Raw genomic sequence first — 17,685 nt, forward strand, 5'->3', positions numbered from 1 at the left:
AGCTTTCCTGCCACCAGGATTCTTCTTGCATGTATCACACCTGTGTAGAGTGCTCAAAGGCAAGATGTTCAACCTCATATGTCACAGAGCTCCTGTGGTACATTCAGTCACATTGTCAAGTGGCATTTTCCCCATATTATTAAATGGAATCAAGTCATCTCCTGTTTTCTCAGGAGAACTACTGTGCCTGCTATGGATGCCCTTTTGGTAGGGAATTTTGAGGTGCAGTGCTTTGAGAAGGGGGTGCTTGCACTCTGCTCCTTGGCTGACTCTTGTTCTCGTGATTGTTTAGGAGCGAGCGTGAACCAAGGCCGGGGGCTGGATTCCCCTCTGCACGCGGTGGCCAGGGCGTCCAGTGGGGAGCTGGCCTGCCTGCTCATGGACTTTGGAGCAGACACCCAGGCCAGGGATGCTGAAGGCCACCGTCCCTTGGAGCTGGTGCCTCCAGAGAGCCCCCTGAGCCAGCTCTTCTTGCAGAGAGAAGGTGCTTCTCCTTTGCCTGAATCTAAGCCCTAATCCATAGACTCCTGTGGGCTCTAGCAGGAGGCAGGTACTTACCGAGTTCTGACTTCGTATGTTATGAAAAAGATTGTGCTCTGCCTTCACCAAATGTGGGGAGCTGAGATAGTTTAGTATTCAGCAAGGTACAGTACTGGTTATATAATAGATAACCATCCTGCTCTTTGGCATGTTGGAGACAGGCTGTTTGGATGATCTAATGTTCATATGTGGGATAGGCCAGCTTTCAAAGAATTAAGATACCGTTTTAAAATGTTAAAGTTACCTAAGACATGCTGTATTTTAAAAAAAATTTTTATTGGGGTATAGTTGATTTACAATGTTGCATTAGTTTCAGGTGTACGACATGCTTTATTTTTTTAAAATTTATTTTAGTGAAGTGTAGCTCATTTATAATGTTACGTTTATTTCTGCTGTACAGCAGAGTGATTCACTTATACATATACACTCTTTTTCGTATTCTTTTCCGTTATGGTTTATCACAGGATACTGAATATAGTTCCGTGTGCTCTACAGTAGGACCTTGTTTATCTGTTCTATATATACTAGTTTACATCTGCTAACCCCAAACTCCCAATCCATCCCTCCCCCACCCCCCCTCCCCCTTGGCAACCACAAGGCTGTTCTCTATGCCTGTGAGTCTGTTTGTGTTTCGTAGATAAGTTCACTTGTGTCATATTTTAGATTCCACATATAAGTGATGTAATAGGGTATTTGTAAGTCATGCTTTAGAGAGATGCAGCAGAAGCGTCTTTGGGGTTGTACAATGCCCCAGGATGTCTTACTGCAGTACAGATAGGCTGAACTACTGGGCATTTGGCTTCTGGGATGGGGGGTAAGAATTCAACTCATTGAGTATTACACGGTATTACTTTCATGATGCACAGCAATCAGGAGACATTTACTATTGGATTGGCCAAAAAGTTTGTTCGGATTTTCTGTGCCATCTTATGGAAAAATCCGGATGAACTTTTTGGCCAATCCAATATAATACATTAATCAACACTGAGTCCACACTCCTCTGTTAATAAAAACTGACACTCCTGACCCAAACCACTAAACACTGGGGTTGAGCAGTGTGCAAGGGGGTAGGGACACTTCCCTGGGCTGAGAGGTCACGGGTGGGCTGGGATGGGGAGAAGAGACCTAAGACTGCATTCTTACTTGTCCCTAGAGGTGGAGAGCAGCCAGCTGAGGACCTGCTTTTTTCTGCCGGAGTGCGGACTTTGTTGAGTCTTAGGGGTTGTGGGAGTTTGAAGCAGGCTTCCCTACCAGAAGGATTCTTTTTTTTATTTCTATTTTTTTTATTTGTTATTTTATTTTATTTATTTATTTTTGGCTGCATTGGGTCTTCGATGCTGAGCACGGGCTTTCTCTAGTTGCAGCGAGCCGGGGCTACTCTTTGTTGCGGTGCACGGGCTTCTCATTGCGGTGGCTTCTGTTGTTGTGGAGCATGGGCTCTAGGTGTGTGGGCTCAATAGTTGTGGCACGTGGGCTCTAGAGTGCAGGTTCAGTAGTTGTGGCGCACGGGCTTAGTTAGTTACTCCGTGGCATGTGGGATCTTCCCAGACCAGGGCTCGAACCCATATCCCCTGTACTGGCAGATGGATTCTTAACCACTGTGCCACCAGGGAAGTCCCAGAAGAATTCTGATGTGATGTAATCTGGTTATTTTCTCCCCACATGCTGAGAATTAGGGCTCTGGGCAGAATTGTAAAGTGGCCCCTGAATCCTTCTTCCTGCTACACCCACTGCCCCAGCGTACTTGTGGCCATAGCTTGCCTTGGGGCCCCCCAAACAAGGCCTGTGCTCCCCGAGCCGAGGCACAAGGAACAATCCAATAGAAACCCCTTTATGAGAAGCAGTGGGGTCACCCCCAGGCAACTCTGCCTGTACTTTGACAATTTCTTGTTTTCAAAAAATTGTATCTCTATAGACGGGGCCGATTTCTCCAGCAGGCACAGATGGCACAATGCGTGGGGTCCATTATGTTTTTAGGGGCCCACAGAAATGTTTTAATTTCTTTTAAAATCAGAAGGAAAAACAATGAATACAACTCAACCTGGGTTATATTCATCTTTATACTGGCACTTGTCCCTGACATTGTATCTAGCACATGTGATTAGTAACTTCCTTCAAAGTGCCTTAGTGAGAGGAGATTAAGTTCAGTTGCCCCACACTATGCCTTCTGCAGCTTGTTAATAAATGCTTTGAGCACACTGGGAAATCCTTCATTAATATACACCTTGAGTACACTGAACATGTGTGGAAGGTGCCCTGAATTTCAACAGGGACCTTCTGAATGTGCTCTGAGGACCTGATTGAAAATATTTCCTTTCTTTCTTTCCTTGTATATATGTCTGTTTCTACCTCTCCTTGTTTTCCATCACCTGAGAAGTATGCAACCCAGTTTATCCTGTAGCTTGCAGTGATGCTATAGGAAATTGAAGCCAAATCCGGCCTCCGTACCCTGACACTGAATTAAGTCTCGGAGACAGAGTTTTGGGTGAAGTAGAAGAGAATAGCTTTATTACTTTGCCAGGCAAAGGGGGACACAGCAGGCTAATGCCCTCAAAACTGTGTCCCGACCTGGAGGGGGTAGTGAGGAGTTTGATAGTAATGGTTCAGAGAGGGTGTGATCAGCTCGTGGACGTTCTTCTGATTGGTTGGTGGTGAAGTTGGGACCGTCTGGTTCCAGCTGGTCTGGGGTCTCCGTGCTTGTGGTCAGCACGCAGTTAACTTCTCCCACCTGGTGGGGGCTTCAGCATCTGCTAAACAGCTCAAAGATATTGTTATATGTGTCCCTTGAGGGGAACCAGGACCCTGCCTCAAGGCTGCACTGTTGTTTCTCTTGACTGTTGCTCCCTTGTCTCCGCATCCCCTCCCTTCCCTAATTAGCATTGGTTTGAACCTGCTTCTTGGAACTCAGGGAAGGTCAGGGAGGCTGAATGAACCCTATTTCCTGTAATCAAGAAATGGGGGGGGCTTCCCTGGTGGCGCAGTGGTTGAGAGTCCACCTGCTGATGCAGGGGACACGGGTTCGTGCCCCGGTCCGGGAAGATCCCACATGCCGCGGAGCGGCTGGCCCTGTGAGCCATGGCTGCTGAGCCTGCACGTCCGGAGCCTGTGCTCTGCAACGGGAGAGGCCACAACAGTGAGAGGCCCGCGTACCGCAAAAAAAAAAAAAAAGGAAAAGAAATGGGGGACACGGAAGGGCTTTTGTGCCCTGGAGTCCCACAGGGTGCTGCTTGGTATCAAAGTTAGAGGCCACTGTACCCTTTTGGTTGCATTCTCAACCCTGGCCACACAATACAATGACCTGGGACACGTGTCTTTACAAAAATCAGATGCCCCGGCCCCACCCGACAGTAACTGAAGCAACATCCTTGGGGTGGAGTTTAAAGCCCTCCCCCGCCCCCAGTCAGGCTTGAGGGCTACTGCTTTATGGGATTCTTGAAGGTATACAGCTTTGCCTTTTAAAAAGTTTTTAATAACCAAAAGGGAATTCCCATTACAATTTAGTGCAGGGGCTGGGGATGGGAAATCATTTCCCATCTTTTAACCCTATGACAGGGTTTTTCAAGCTCAGCACTATATACATTTTGGGCCAGATGGGGGCCATCCTGTCCTGTGCACTGTAGGATGTTTAGCAGCATCCCTGTCGTCCACCCACTAGATGGTAGTAGCAACACCACCCCCCCCCCCCCACAAGTTATGACAAACAAAATTAGCTCCAGACATTGCCAAGTGTCCCTAGGGAGCAAAATACTGCCCCCCCCCTTGAGAATCACTGTCTTAAGATGTAAACACTTGGCTGGATCCCTATGCAAGGTTTGTGCTAGTTCACTTTTCACCTGTGAGTTGAAGCACTGGGACAACTCTGAATGCAGAATATAAAAACAAATATGAAAAGACCTGTATGCACAAAACTATAAGACACTGATGAAAGAAATTAAAGATGATACAAACAGATTGAGAGATATACTGTGTTCTTGGAATGGAAGAATCAACATTGTGTAAACGACTATACTACCCAAAGCAATCTATAGATTCAGTGCAATCCCTATCAAACTGCCAATGGCATTTTTCACAGAACTAGAACAAAAAATTTCACAATTTGTATGGAAACAAAAAAGACCCCGAATAGCCAAAGCAATCTTGAGAAAGAAAAATGGAGCTGGAGGAATCAGGCTCCCGGACTTCAGACTATACTACAAAGCTACAGTAGTCAAGACAGTATGGTACTGGCACAAAAACAGAAATATAGATCAATGGAACAGGATAGAAAGCCCAGAGATAAACCCACACACATATGGACACCTAATTTATGACAAAGGAGGCAAGAACATACAATGGAGAAAGGACAGCCTCTTCAATAAGTGGTGCTGGGAAAACTGGACAGCTACATGTAAAAGAATGAAATTAGAACACTCTCTAACACCATACACAAAAATAAACTCAAAATGGATTAAAGACCTAAATATAAGGCCAGATACTATCAAACTCTTAGAGGAAAACATAGGCAGAACACTCTATGACATAAATCACAGCAAGGTCCTTTTTGACCCACCTCCTAGAGAAATGGAAATAAAAACAAAAATAAACAAATGGGACCAAATGAAACTTAAAAGGTTTTGCACAGCAAAGGAAACCATAAACAAGATGAAAAGACAGCCCTCAGAATGGGAGAAAATATTTGTAAATGAAGCAACTGACAAAGGATTAATCTCCAAAATTTACAAGCAGCTCGTGCAGCTCAATATCAAAAAAACAAACAACCCAATCCAAAAATGGGCAGAAGACCTAAATAGACATTTCTCCCAAGAAGATATACAGACTGCCAACAAATACATGAAAGAATGCTCAACATCACTAATCATTAGAGAAATGCAAATCAAAACTACAATGAGGTATCACCTCACACCGGTCAGAATGGCCATCATCAAAAAATCTGCAAACAATAAATGCTGGAGAGGGTATGGAGAAAAGGGAACCCTCTCGCACTGTTGGTGGGAATGTAAATTGATACAGCCACTATGGAGAACAGTATGGAGGTTCCTTAAAAAACAACAAATAGAACGACCATACGACCCAGCAATCCCACTACTGGGCATATACCCTGAGAAAACCATAATTCAAAAAGAGTCATGCACCCCAGTGTTCACTGCAGCACTATTTACAATAGCCAGGCCATGGAAGCAACCTAAGTGCCCATCGACAGATGAATGGATAAAGAAGATGTGGCACATATACACAATGGAATATTGCTCAGCCATAAAAGGAAATGAAATTCAGTTATTTGTAGTGAGGTGGATGGACCTAGAGTCTGTCATACAGAGTAAAGTAAGTCAGAAAGAGAAAAACAAATACCATATGCTAACACTTATATATGGAATCTAAAAAAAACAAAACAAAAAAAGGTTCTGAAGCACCTAGGGGCAGGACAGGAATAAAGATGCAGTCGTAGAGAATGGACTTAAGGACATGGGGAGGGGGAAGGGTCAGCTGGGACGAAGTGAGAGAGTGGCATGGACATATATACACTACCTAATGTAAAATAGATAGCTAGTGGGAAGCAGCCGCATAGCACAGGGAGATCAACTTGGTGCTTTGTGACCACCTAGAGGGGTGGGATAGGGAGGGTGGGAGGGAGACGCAAGAGGGAGGGGATATGGGGATATATGTATATGTATAGCTGATTCACTTTGTTATAAAGCAGAAACTAACACACCATTGTAAACTCCAATTAAACTCCAATAAAGATGTTAAAAACAAAACAAAACAAATATGACTTCAGGTAACATTTATGCTTCACTGATAGCTTCTTATATTTGAATATCTTAAAACTGCTAAATTATAAAAGTATTTGCATCCAGAAATATGACCTTATTTTTTTTTAAAGTAAAGATAAGGAAGGCATTAAACATGGATTTTCTTGTCATTGCTGGGAATTCCATACTTTTGTAATTCCAAAATTAGCTCCCATAAGCCTCCATTGGTGAGACTGAGCTTTGAAGGTCTTTGTTCTAAATCAAAACCTAGCAAACTCATTTCAATGAGATACCAGAAAAGAGAGAACATGGCCTAAAAATGCCTCCTACAAAAAGCAGAACATGGTCTTAAGCTGCACCATATTATTTCCTTATAATAGTGTCATAGCTTGTATGCTTTCAACGAAGGAAGGGAAAAGTCTTAGATCAGTGAAACCCATGGGTGACTTGTCTTATCATCTTTCTCCAGGGCCCCCTTCTTTGATGCAGTTATGCCGCCTTAGAATTTGGAAGTGCTTTGGGATCAAGCAGCATCATAAGATCACCGGACTCAGCCTCCCTGAGGAGCTGAAATGGTTTCTCCTCCACATTTAAATGTGTCAAGGGAATGGCATCACAAACAACAGACAAAGGTTATCGAGTGTTGAGGCCACTGGGATTTTAAAATAAAGTCAGGTTTATTAGAGTTTGGCTAGTTTTTTTTTTTCAAGGAGATTTTTATTTGTAAAGGAACATACTGGGTACTTTTGTGTCATTGGTTGGAGGGCATGAAAAATCCCACCACAGCCCTCCGCCCCCTGCCGCCTGGAAGAGGGTGGCTAAGATAACAAGTATGGTGTTGATCGTGCCAAGCACTGAGCTGGGAACACTTTATGCTTCACCTAATTTAGCTCACAGCAACCCCACCAGGTAGGTACTATGCTCTCCCCTTCTCCAGGTGAGACCCTGAGACTCGGGGAAGTCAGTTTGTCCCATTACCCCCAGTGAGGACAGGCAGCCAGATTTGAGTGTAGGTTTTCTATTGCTAACCTGGGGACTTGTGCGGGAGACAGAAGTTTCCAGTATCACTCTCCTGGCTCCATCTCTGCTACAAGGGAAGGAAGATTAAAGAAGCAAGACATTTCTTTGACTACGTCTGACTCTAGTTTTTTTAACCTTCCCTGTTCTTATGACAAGACCACCACTGCCCCACTATAGGATAGTGGGCAGTTCTTTCTCAACCAAATGTCCTATACATATCAGGCATCTTCTAGAACCATGCTGCTCAGTGCAATAGCTACTAGCCCAGTGGTTCTCAACCAGGAGCGATTTTTCCCCTTAGGGGATATTTGACAATGTCTGGAGACTTTTATGATTGTCACAACTGAGGGCGAGGGTACGCCTGGCCAGTGGATAGAGGCCAGGGCTGTTGCTAAATACCCTACAGTGCACAAGACAGCCACCACAGCAAAGCATGACCCAGCCCAAAATGTCAATAGTGCCAAGGTTGAGAAACCCTACACCAGCCGTATGTGGCTATTTTAAAAATGTAAATTAATTAAAATTAGATACAATTAAAAATCCAGTTCCTCAGAATCATGAGGCACATTTCAGATGTTTAATAACCACACATGGCCAGTGACTACTGTATTGGACAGCACAGACATGTATAGATCATCACAGAAAGTTCTGTTGTTCCATTGTTGCAGAAATTCCTATTTGACAGCACTCTTCAGATGCTCGAGAAATGTTTTTTTTTTTTTTTTTGCGGTACGCGGGCCTCTCATTGTCGTGGTCTCTCTCGTTGTGGAGCACAGGCTCCGGACGCGCAGGCTCAGCGACCATGGCTCACGGGCCCAGCCGCTCCGCGGCATGTGGGATCTTCCCGGACTGGGGCACGAACCCATGTCCCCTGCATCGGCAGGCGGACTCTCAACCACTGCGCCACCAGGGAAGCCCTCGACAAATGGATTTTAACTGCCTTTCAGTTTCTGGTTTATATGAGACCTGTGATATAATTTAGTAATGATGGCTGTAGTTTGTCTTCTCTCTGAGACATGAATTTGGTGCTCCATTGGATCAAGAGAAAGTAAGAAAATGTTGTACCCGCTTAAGGCAAATACTTACCTGTAAGATGACATATGGCCTAGATGACCTGTAAAGATACTTCCTATGTAATTTTTTGTGATTCTAAATTCAATTTGCTATATGAAAAAGAAGACTCCAGAATATTGTTCTAAAATGCCCAACTAGTCACCCAGAAGATGGCGCTGCTGGCACACAATCATTTAAGCTCCTCATAAATGACCCATTGTAAGATGGTTTACAACATAGGCTCTGGAAATTTCCATGCAGGGATGAAAAGTTTGTAGTGGTAAATTCCATTGACACTGGGTTTTCTTCTCTTCCAGTGTGCTCAGAAATTCAAATGTGAATTTATATCACCTCCCTGCTTTTTTTTTCCCTTTCTTTCTTGGTCTGATCATGTTTACATTTTTAACTGCTCAGAATTTAGACAGAAAACGAACACCAACAGCATAGAGCTTGCTAGTTCAGTTAATTTCATTAGTTCATTTGTTCAGGACATATTTAGTGAGTGCTGGGCGCTCTTCTAGGCACCAGGGTAGCCACAGTGAAGGAGATAGGCAAAGGTACTGACTTTCTGGATCTCACACTCTAGTCGGAAGAATCATTTGCTAGGGAGTAAGGAGCTTAGGCATTTTGCTATAGTTTTCTTTTTGAAAACACTAGTTTTTGTTTGTTTGTTTTTAAAATAGCCTGGTTTCTCATAGAAAATGTATCGGACAGAATGTTGCTTATGTTAATCTTCTCTTGGCCAAATTCTCTGAGTTTAACCCAGGACTGTACAAAAGTACTAGAACAGCATTTTTCTTCTCAGATCTTCCAGCCAGTTAACCAATTTGCAAATCCACGTAATAGATGGTCATCTGCACAAATGGGAAAAATACCACCACCACCTGCCTCATTGCAACTTAGGAAAATTTCAAATTACTTCACTTAGCAGTGCTCAGAAAGAAAATTCTATTTAAATAGAAAGTCTATTTTTATGAGTCTAGATGTGGTTATATTTATAAGTGATATATACCTTTGAACGCTTTATCATCACGTTCTGGCACAGTCTCATAAATTCCATCATCAAAGCTGGTTCGGTGACATTTAATAGAACCCCACCTTTTTGAATGAGGGATGTAAATTTTCAGCATCGTGAAACCATCTTTTAAAAATGCGAATTACTTTGTCTGTTTTAAGAGTGCAAACTTCCCACATATTTCTTGTAGCCCAGTCTCATATTGTAAGTTTACTACATTCCCTTGGTTTTATCCAGTAGAAACGCTGACCACTTGGTACAAGAAGAGGCCAGCGAAGGATGATTGATGTATCCTGCGTTTATACTGGGGCTAATTGACATGGTTTGATACTCCATGTTCCAGGCTGGAGTACTTAGTCATTAAGCAGTCCCTCGGGCTCAGAAACAATGGAACGAGATGTGCTCTGCTGTCTGATCTGGCGCACGGGGTGGGGGTGGGCATTTACAATCTGATGAAAGCCCAGCATTAGGGCTAGTGTAGAAGACCTGATCAGCAACAAAATCAGCTAAACAACAGCTCCCGTTTTGGAGGGCTTGCTAAGGGCTAGACCCCTCGCACCAGTGTTTTATAAGCCTTACCTTCCAAGCTGCACAACTCTGGCATCCCCATTTTACAGATGGGGATGCACAGGGCGAAGGAATTTGCAAAAAGTCACAGGTGGTGAAGCCAGGGTTTAATGCAGAAGCCAGAGCTCTTAACCATTATACGCCCTGCCTTTTGTTTTCTTCAGTAAATCCCAGAGCTCTGGTTCCTGGGTCCTAAAGCCCTGCCTAGTTTCCCGGAAGTCCTTGGACGTGGAGGCGGAGCCACGTCCTTAGGTCAAAGGTCTCGGTATGAGGTCAGGAGGCTGTGCCGGGTTTAGATCGAACATCACCCAACTCTTACCCCAGCCTCGGGAACCCGCCTGGGAGCCCCCAGACTTGCTGCGTCTTGAAGCAGGTGGGTCAGCCTTGCCCTGCAGTGATGCTGGTGAACAATGCCTTCCCGTGGGACCAAGCCCCGCGTGGCAAAGGAAGTTTTTTTCGAACTGAGAGTATTTGGTACTGATTTCATCAGCGAAAAATCGTTATCTGTAATGGGCAGGGTGGAGGGGCAGCTGTTTGGCCTTTGAACAACATCGTCTGGCTGTGCATTTGCGAGTTCTGCATGTTTTTTTTTTCTTGCTGTATTAGTGTTCTATTGCCGCATAACAAAGTATCACAAACTTAGTGACTTAAAGCAACATGAATTTATTATCTCATAGTTTCTGTAGGTCAGAGGTCCAGGCATGGCGTGACTGCATTCTCTGCTCAGGGACTCACAGGGCTGAAATCAAGGTGTTGGCTAAGGCCACAGTTCTCATCCAGGGCTCAGGGGTCTTCCTCCAAGATGACTGGCTGTTGGTAGAATTCAGTACCTTGCACCTGTGGGACTCAGGTCCCTGTTTTCATGCCTGCTACCTGTCAGCTCAGGACTGCTCAGTATCTAGAGACCACCCACATTTCCTTGCCATGTGGTCCCCTCTGTAGGAAGTTCACAGCATGGATTCTGGCTTTCTTCTAGGCCGTGGAGTGCATCTCCCTGCATTCCTATGCTCTGACCAGCTGGAGGAAACTCTCTGCTTCTAAAGGGCCCACCTGATGAGGTCAGGCCTACCTGGTTAATCTCCTGATTTGGGACCTTAATTACACCTGAAAAATCCCTTCAAATGAGCACCTAGATTAGTGTTTAATTTAGTAACTAGCAGAAGGATTGTGTACACCAGGGACCCAGAATCTTGGGGGCCATTTCAGAATTCTGCCTACCATACCTACTAATGGCTAATAACCATCAATGTTGTTTCAATTTATCTGAGGTCCGATATATAATCACATGATAATGATGGTTTTTGTTATATAATCATACATGTATATAGTGCTTACTCTATATGAGGCATGGCTCTAAGAATTTCACAAACATCAAGTCATTTAATACTTATAATAATCCTGTGATATACATTTTATAGCTAAGGAGACAGCCACAGAGAGGTCAGGTAACTTCCCCCAGGTCATACAGGACTGTCAGGGACCACATAATTCCTTTAATCACATCAAGCCTAGATCAACAAGTTTGGCAATGATGAAGGAAGGGCTAGGTGAGGCCAGGAAGTGGGACTTCTCAGCCTTGCCTCCATTCCCTCTGGAGCCTGCTCGCTAAGTACAAGGTCACTGGCATGCCTGCCTGTGGGGGAGGTGGGGGAGTGCGGCTCTCCCTTGTACTGGCTGTCACGATGCTTCTGTAAATCTAAGTATGTTGTGGACTGAATGTGTCCCACCAAAATTCGTATGTTGAAATCCTAACCCCCAATGTGATGGTATTTGAGGTGGTGTCTTTGGGAGGTGATTAGGTCATAAAGATAGGGCCCTCATGATGGGATTAGTGCCCTTATAATGGAGACCCCAGAGCATTCTATTGCCTCTTCCACCATGTGAGGACACAGTGAGAAGATGGCCATCTAAGAGCCAAAAGCTGGTCCTCACCAGACACCACATCTCCTGCCGCCTTGATCTTAGACTTCCCAGCCTCCAGAAGTGTGAGGAATAAATACTCGTTGTTTAAGCCACCCAGGCTATGGTGTTTTTGTGATGGCAGCTTGAATGGGACCAAGACAAGGAAGGACAGTTTCAACTAGGCAGATGTTTTACAGGAGACTTCACTACTGTTTATAGAAACCAGAAGGGAAACCAAGTAACATGCTTATAACATGCAGCTATGTTTGCTACTGGTCCACCTCCTGGCCCCTGGCCAACTTCCCTCAGGCAGAGGACATTGGTCCTTCCCTCTCCCAACTTCCCTTCAGCACTTACCTGTGATGTCTCCTCCACACCCAGGAGCGTGAAGCCCGGAGACGGGCAGGAGCCTCCAGGTCTGCCTCCTGCTCAAGGCCCACCTTGCATACTCTAGTTTCCCGTCTGATTCCTTGGGGATGTCACAGGAAGTCTCTTCTATCAGATGGCCCAGCAGCCCCCAAATGCCAGGGGCACTCACCATCAGAGGCAGGATAAGGGGGACTTCTGTTGGATGTAACCTGGAGGCTTGTTTTGGTGAGTTGGGAACAGAAGCTTCCAAGCCTTCCTGTGTCTTTCTCTGGTCCCACCCTTCAGAGTGTGTGGGTTGAGGAAGTTGCGCTCCGGTTTGGCTTCCGCCTCGGACTTGTCTTGACGAGGAATGCGGCAGGCATTCTTGGCACGCTGTCCTCAGTACAGAAAAGGGCCCAACCTTCACGCCATATCCCCCATGATGTGCTGGAGGAGAACGTCCTCCTGTCTGATACACCCTACGAGACCTTTGGACTCCTTCAAGTGTGTAAATTCTCACTGATTTGCCAAGATTGATTTTCTACCCTTTATTTCACAAAATCCACTGTGAGGCCGAAGCAAGTAAAACTGATTTCCCCTCACTTTCCTCCCCACCCAAGGTCTCTTTGCTCACTCCAGGCGATATGAGATTTTTTTTCAACTTTCTATGCCCTTTTGAAAAGCTTTTTCTTTTTTAAAGTACAGTGAAGTCAGGTGGTTCTACAGGCCTGTGTGGGAATTTTAATGTGATGTTTTAAGTGTTTAAGCTTCATTGGCTTAGAAGATACCTCTGTTGGAAGATACTTCTGTTAGAAGATAACTCTGCTGGATGCCTGAGTATTTACGTTGTAAACATTGGGCTAGGACCATGAAAACTGGGGACGGTAGCATCCTGCTTTTTGTCCATTTCAACATGTTGTGTGTTTGACTTAAGAATGCACTTCAGAAAGCCTCAGGTGGAAATTTCTTCCACTGAGTTGCATTGTACAGACTCAAATGTAGTGGGTCTGTGTTTTACCCTTCTACATAGGATATAAGAAATGTCCCATTTCTTTTAATTCTCAAGTGAATTGGTTCCAAACCACTATCATCCTGGCTGGAAATTCAGCATCAGTCATATTATGGACCCCACTGAAGGGTTAAGCAGAGATCTCAAGCGTCTTATGGTACCCGGAACACGCAAGGAGGGCCTCCTGGTCTTAGGTCGAGGTGGGCGCTGATGATATTTGTTGTCCAGTCCCACGTGGTTTCTTGGATACAGGAGGCTCTGTGGCAACCACGTGACCTAATGCTCAGATGGAGGCTGGGAGCCCTGGTGCCTGAGAGCCAGCCTCCCTCAAGATACCCTGTAGCAATTCTCTCTTAACGCTGTGCCACTTCTCCAAGCTGTTGTGTGGGAAGAGGGCATGAGCACACACTTCTGGCACCCACCCCCAAACCACAGTCCCCTTTCAGTCTTGGGGGAATTAACGTCTCCCCGTGTTAACAGATTCCACCCTAGGTCTCCAGGTGTTCTCTGCCTTCAAGCTCTGGGAAAACTTAACATGATCCCCTCAGTGAGTTTCAGAAATGCAAGCCAGGAAAGTGGGCACTTAGCACAAAAGGTGCCTCCCTTTAGGGAACCCCAGCCTCCAATCCCGAATTATAAATGTTCGTGAGCCCAGGGAAGTCCAGGCTCGTGTAGTTGCTGTTATTCCAATGAAACAGGAAGAGTGAGTAGGAGGAGGCGACTTGGTAGGTGAGAGGGTGGAAAAGATGTGAAGTGATTGTCTCCAAGGGTGGAAAAGTTAACTGTACTGGAGAACCATGGTAGGATAGTTGGGTATGCAGAGTACCCACCTGAGATCTGTCGTCATGATTGTGTTTCTCCTCCAGCCACGCTCGGCGCTCAGGTGCCGCCCTGGCATGGGTGAAGTGCTGGGAAAGAGGGCCAAGGGAGTTAAGAGGAGTACACACACAGTGTTCATTGCAGCACTATTTACAATAGCCAGGACGTGGAAGCAACCTAAGTGTCCATCGACAGAGGAATGGATAAAGAAGATGTGGCATATATATACAATGGAATGTTACTCAGCCATAAAAAGGAACAAAACTGAGTTATTTGTAGTGAGGTGGATGGACCTAGAGTCTGTCATACAGAGTGAAGTAAGTCAGAAAGAGAAAAACAAATACCGTATGCTGTTTAGATTCCACATATATGTGGAATCTAAAAAAAATGGTTCTGAAGAACCTAGGGGCAGGACACAAATAAAGATGCAGACGTAGAGAATGGACTTGAGGACATGGGGAGGGGGAAGGGTAAGCTGGGACGAAATGAGAGAGTGGCATGGACATATACACTACCAAACGTAAAATAGATAGCTAGTGGGAAGCAGCCGCATAGCACAGGGAGATCAGCTCGGTGCTTTGTGACCACCTGGAGGGGTGGGATAGGGAGGGTGGGAGGGAGACGTAAGAGGGAGGAGATATAGGGATATATGTTTATGTATAGCTGATTCACTTTGTTACACAGCAGCAACTAACCCAACGTTGTAAAGCAATTATACTCCAATAAAGATGTTTAAAAAAAAAGGAGTACACAGTGGTATGGTTGCTGTCTAAACTGGGCAAGGAGAGATAGGAGGACGGGGCTGGTAGACAGTAAAAAAGTGGTACGGCCAGTGGGTTGGAAGTCCCAGTGACCTCAGTGAGTCAAAGAGCTATTGGTATCTAGAGCAAGCGGGATTGATTGTTAGTGAGAGGCTGGAAATCAAGGTTTTGGAGGTAGTTTGGTTATTGGAGATGACAGACCTATGAAAAAGTGAGTGCATTAAGTGGGTGGGTTAAGGAAAAGATCATTGGAACTGAAGGCTGCAAGGAACAGAGAAGTGAGGACATAGGGTGAATTACCTTCTCCATGAGCGGGAAAATTGCCAAGAACAATGACAAGCATAAAAGGTTAAGAGGGAGACAGAGAGCCAGGTCTAAAAACCAGACGTTTGTTGGTGACCGTAACGAGGAGGGCTGGGGGGTTGTATCCTCTGGTGATATTCCTTTAAAAGGAGTTAAAGGTTTGAGGGAGGAGGAATAGAAATGATCTAGAACAGAGGTTGGCAAAGAATGGTTAGCAGACCCAATCCATCTTGCCTCCTGTTTTTGTAAATAAAGTTTTCTTGGAACAGAGTGACACCCATTCATTTACATATTCTCAATGTCTGCTTTGGCACTACGTCAAAGTTGAGTAGTTGTGACAGATGCCATAGGCCCGCAAAGCCTAATTTACTTACTGTCTGGTCCTTCACGGAAAAAAGTTTGCCGACCCCTGAACTCGAATTAGCAGTGAAGAATATTAACCTCACAGTGAAAAGAAAGCAGAATTAATATCACAGTAACTTATCTGGCCATACACATGTCAAATCTTTCTGTTCCTTTCAGTTTGGGTCTGCTCTCGGTCACCAGATCAAACATTTTGACTCAATAGATATTTTTTTTTCCACAGTGAAATCAACCCATTGGATGGTTGAAATGACAGAATGACTGGCCACTTTAACTTTGCACGTGGATATATTTTTCCATGTAAGCCAGAGCCAGCGTACATGATTATAATGTATGAAATGTACGGAGGTAAATTTCATCAGGTTGCAAATCCAGATTGCCAATTATTCAAACATAAACCGCAGGCTATAGCACTACCCTATGGCTTGTTAGCGTACTGAGTAAAGATGCTAGTGGATCTGGCTTCCACAGCCAATTTCCTGTTCTAGCTTACCTTGTTCCTTGCTATTAGTCTTAAGAATGGGAAACTGTCCTACGTGGCTTTGCCCAGTGTAATGAGACAGGCAAGCGTAGCATTCCTAGAATGGTCGATCTGAGGTTTGCCAGGGGTCACTCACATTCCTTCTCTGGAAAGTTTGAATCAAGCAAAACAAAGACTCAGAGAATGGTCAACTGTGTCAAGTAAATGGTGGGGCACTGGAGTAAATATTCACATGTGCCTATTGTTAAGCTTCTTGAAATTATCTTTTTTCTTCCTTCTCTTTCTGGAAACTGAAATCTATACAGCTTCTTCTTCCATGAGATCTTTGTCCTTTCACTGAAACTAGCTTGAGTAGATTCTATTCCTTAGAACCAAATGATTACTGAAACAGTCTGAGTGCCAGATTCTTGGTCATAAGGGGGTCCATTGTCTTGTCTCTTTTAGGATTAAGATGTGTTCCCCAGGTCGGTCGTCCTCTGTACCCTTTGTCATAAGGAGAAAACAATATGGAGGGAGCAGCTCAAATGCAAGTCAGTCTTTACCCTTGGGAAGACCATCAACAAACAGCACTAACCTAACGGAAGCTGAGTCAGAAGGTACACTTTCTGTAACAGATACACTTTTCTCGTCTTACTAGGAAGGACTGACACTTGAATAGCAAGAGCCACTGGGGTTATTTGCCACCCGAAGATAGCCTAGGGATACTCGCAGACAAAGCTAAGAGTGATCATTTGAGGTGCACATGGTTTCCTCGGAAGGTTTTTATTAACTAGAACATCACCTTGGTTGTTTTCCTCCCTACATTTTCCAGAACTGACATTAACCGTGGTGTTTGTAGAAACGTATTTCAGATGTGGTTGTATCAGTTATGCTCTGAACCTGTCAAACTGCAGTGATGGAAAAAAGTTAAAAAAAAAAATTCCTCCAGAGCCCCTAGCTACTGGCAGTTACTGATGGAAACAGGCCCTGTTGCGCCCTTTGGCTTATTAATAAGTTCTTCTGATCCAATCACTTCCTATGTTAGTTGGGTTTAGTGAAAATGTATTCTGCCGTTTGGGGATTTAGCAGCAGAAGAGAGGAAGAACGAAGCATGTGTACTAGTACCAGCTACTATGAAAACACTACCCCAGAGTTGTGGAAAGCTTTTGATCAGTGAAAATCCTGATGTCTCAGATTCCAAGGCTCTAAGCGGACTCTCTTTTCCACGCCTGATCAGTGATGCCTCCTTTCCCTGTGATGAATGAATAAGCAGCTCTCTGTCTTTAGTTCAATAAACTGTGGATGGAAGGCAGCCATCCTACTAGGCATCCCCCACCATGGTAGTGATGCCAGATTGGTTGTTCAGTGAGGCTGGTAGATAGTTTCCTGATGCTGTGGGTTTCTGTGTCTCATGGGATTTCCACTCTAGGTCCGGACTGGAGACAGCTACTTTATTTTTATTTATTTGTTTATTTTTTAGCATCATGGATTTTATATTCCCTAAGTTTTTAATTTTTATTTTAAAAATTTTTTTATTGAAGTATAGTTGATTTACAGTACTGTGTTAGTTTCAGGTGTACAGCAAAGTGAGTCAGTTACACATATGCATATGTCCACTCGTCTTTAGATTCTTTTCCCATATAGGTCATTACAGAGTACTGAGTAGAGTTCCCTGTGCTATACGGTAGGTCCTTATTAGTTATCTATTTTATATATACTAGTGTGTATATGTCAATCCCAATCTTCCAATTTATCCCTCCCCTCTCCCCTCTGGT

General features: G+C 44.5%; 1 protein-coding gene across 3 annotated transcripts in view; it reads left to right on the plus strand.

The window, feature by feature from the left end:
- The window catches only part of ASB9 (ankyrin repeat and SOCS box containing 9), a 40,932-nt gene extending 24,031 nt beyond the window's left edge, over positions 1–16,901 (plus strand). Inside the window, exons 6-7 of one of the 3 annotated variants that reach the window (XM_081221945.1) lie at positions 293–484; positions 16,376–16,901. In XM_081221945.1, coding sequence (XP_081078071.1) covers positions 293–484; positions 16,376–16,425 — 242 coding nt within the window. In that variant the 3' untranslated portion in view covers positions 16,426–16,901. Of the gene's footprint in view, positions 1–292; positions 551–6,759; positions 6,976–16,375 lie in introns of those variants that run through there. The other 2 variants (XM_081221944.1, XM_081221946.1) reach the window with 2 other exon arrangements.
- The last annotated feature ends 784 nt before the right edge of the window (positions 16,902–17,685 follow it).

Source organism: Mesoplodon bidens (genome assembly GCF_964165515.1).
Source record: "Mesoplodon bidens genome assembly, chromosome: X".
Lineage (NCBI taxonomy): Eukaryota > Metazoa > Chordata > Mammalia > Artiodactyla > Ziphiidae > Mesoplodon > Mesoplodon bidens.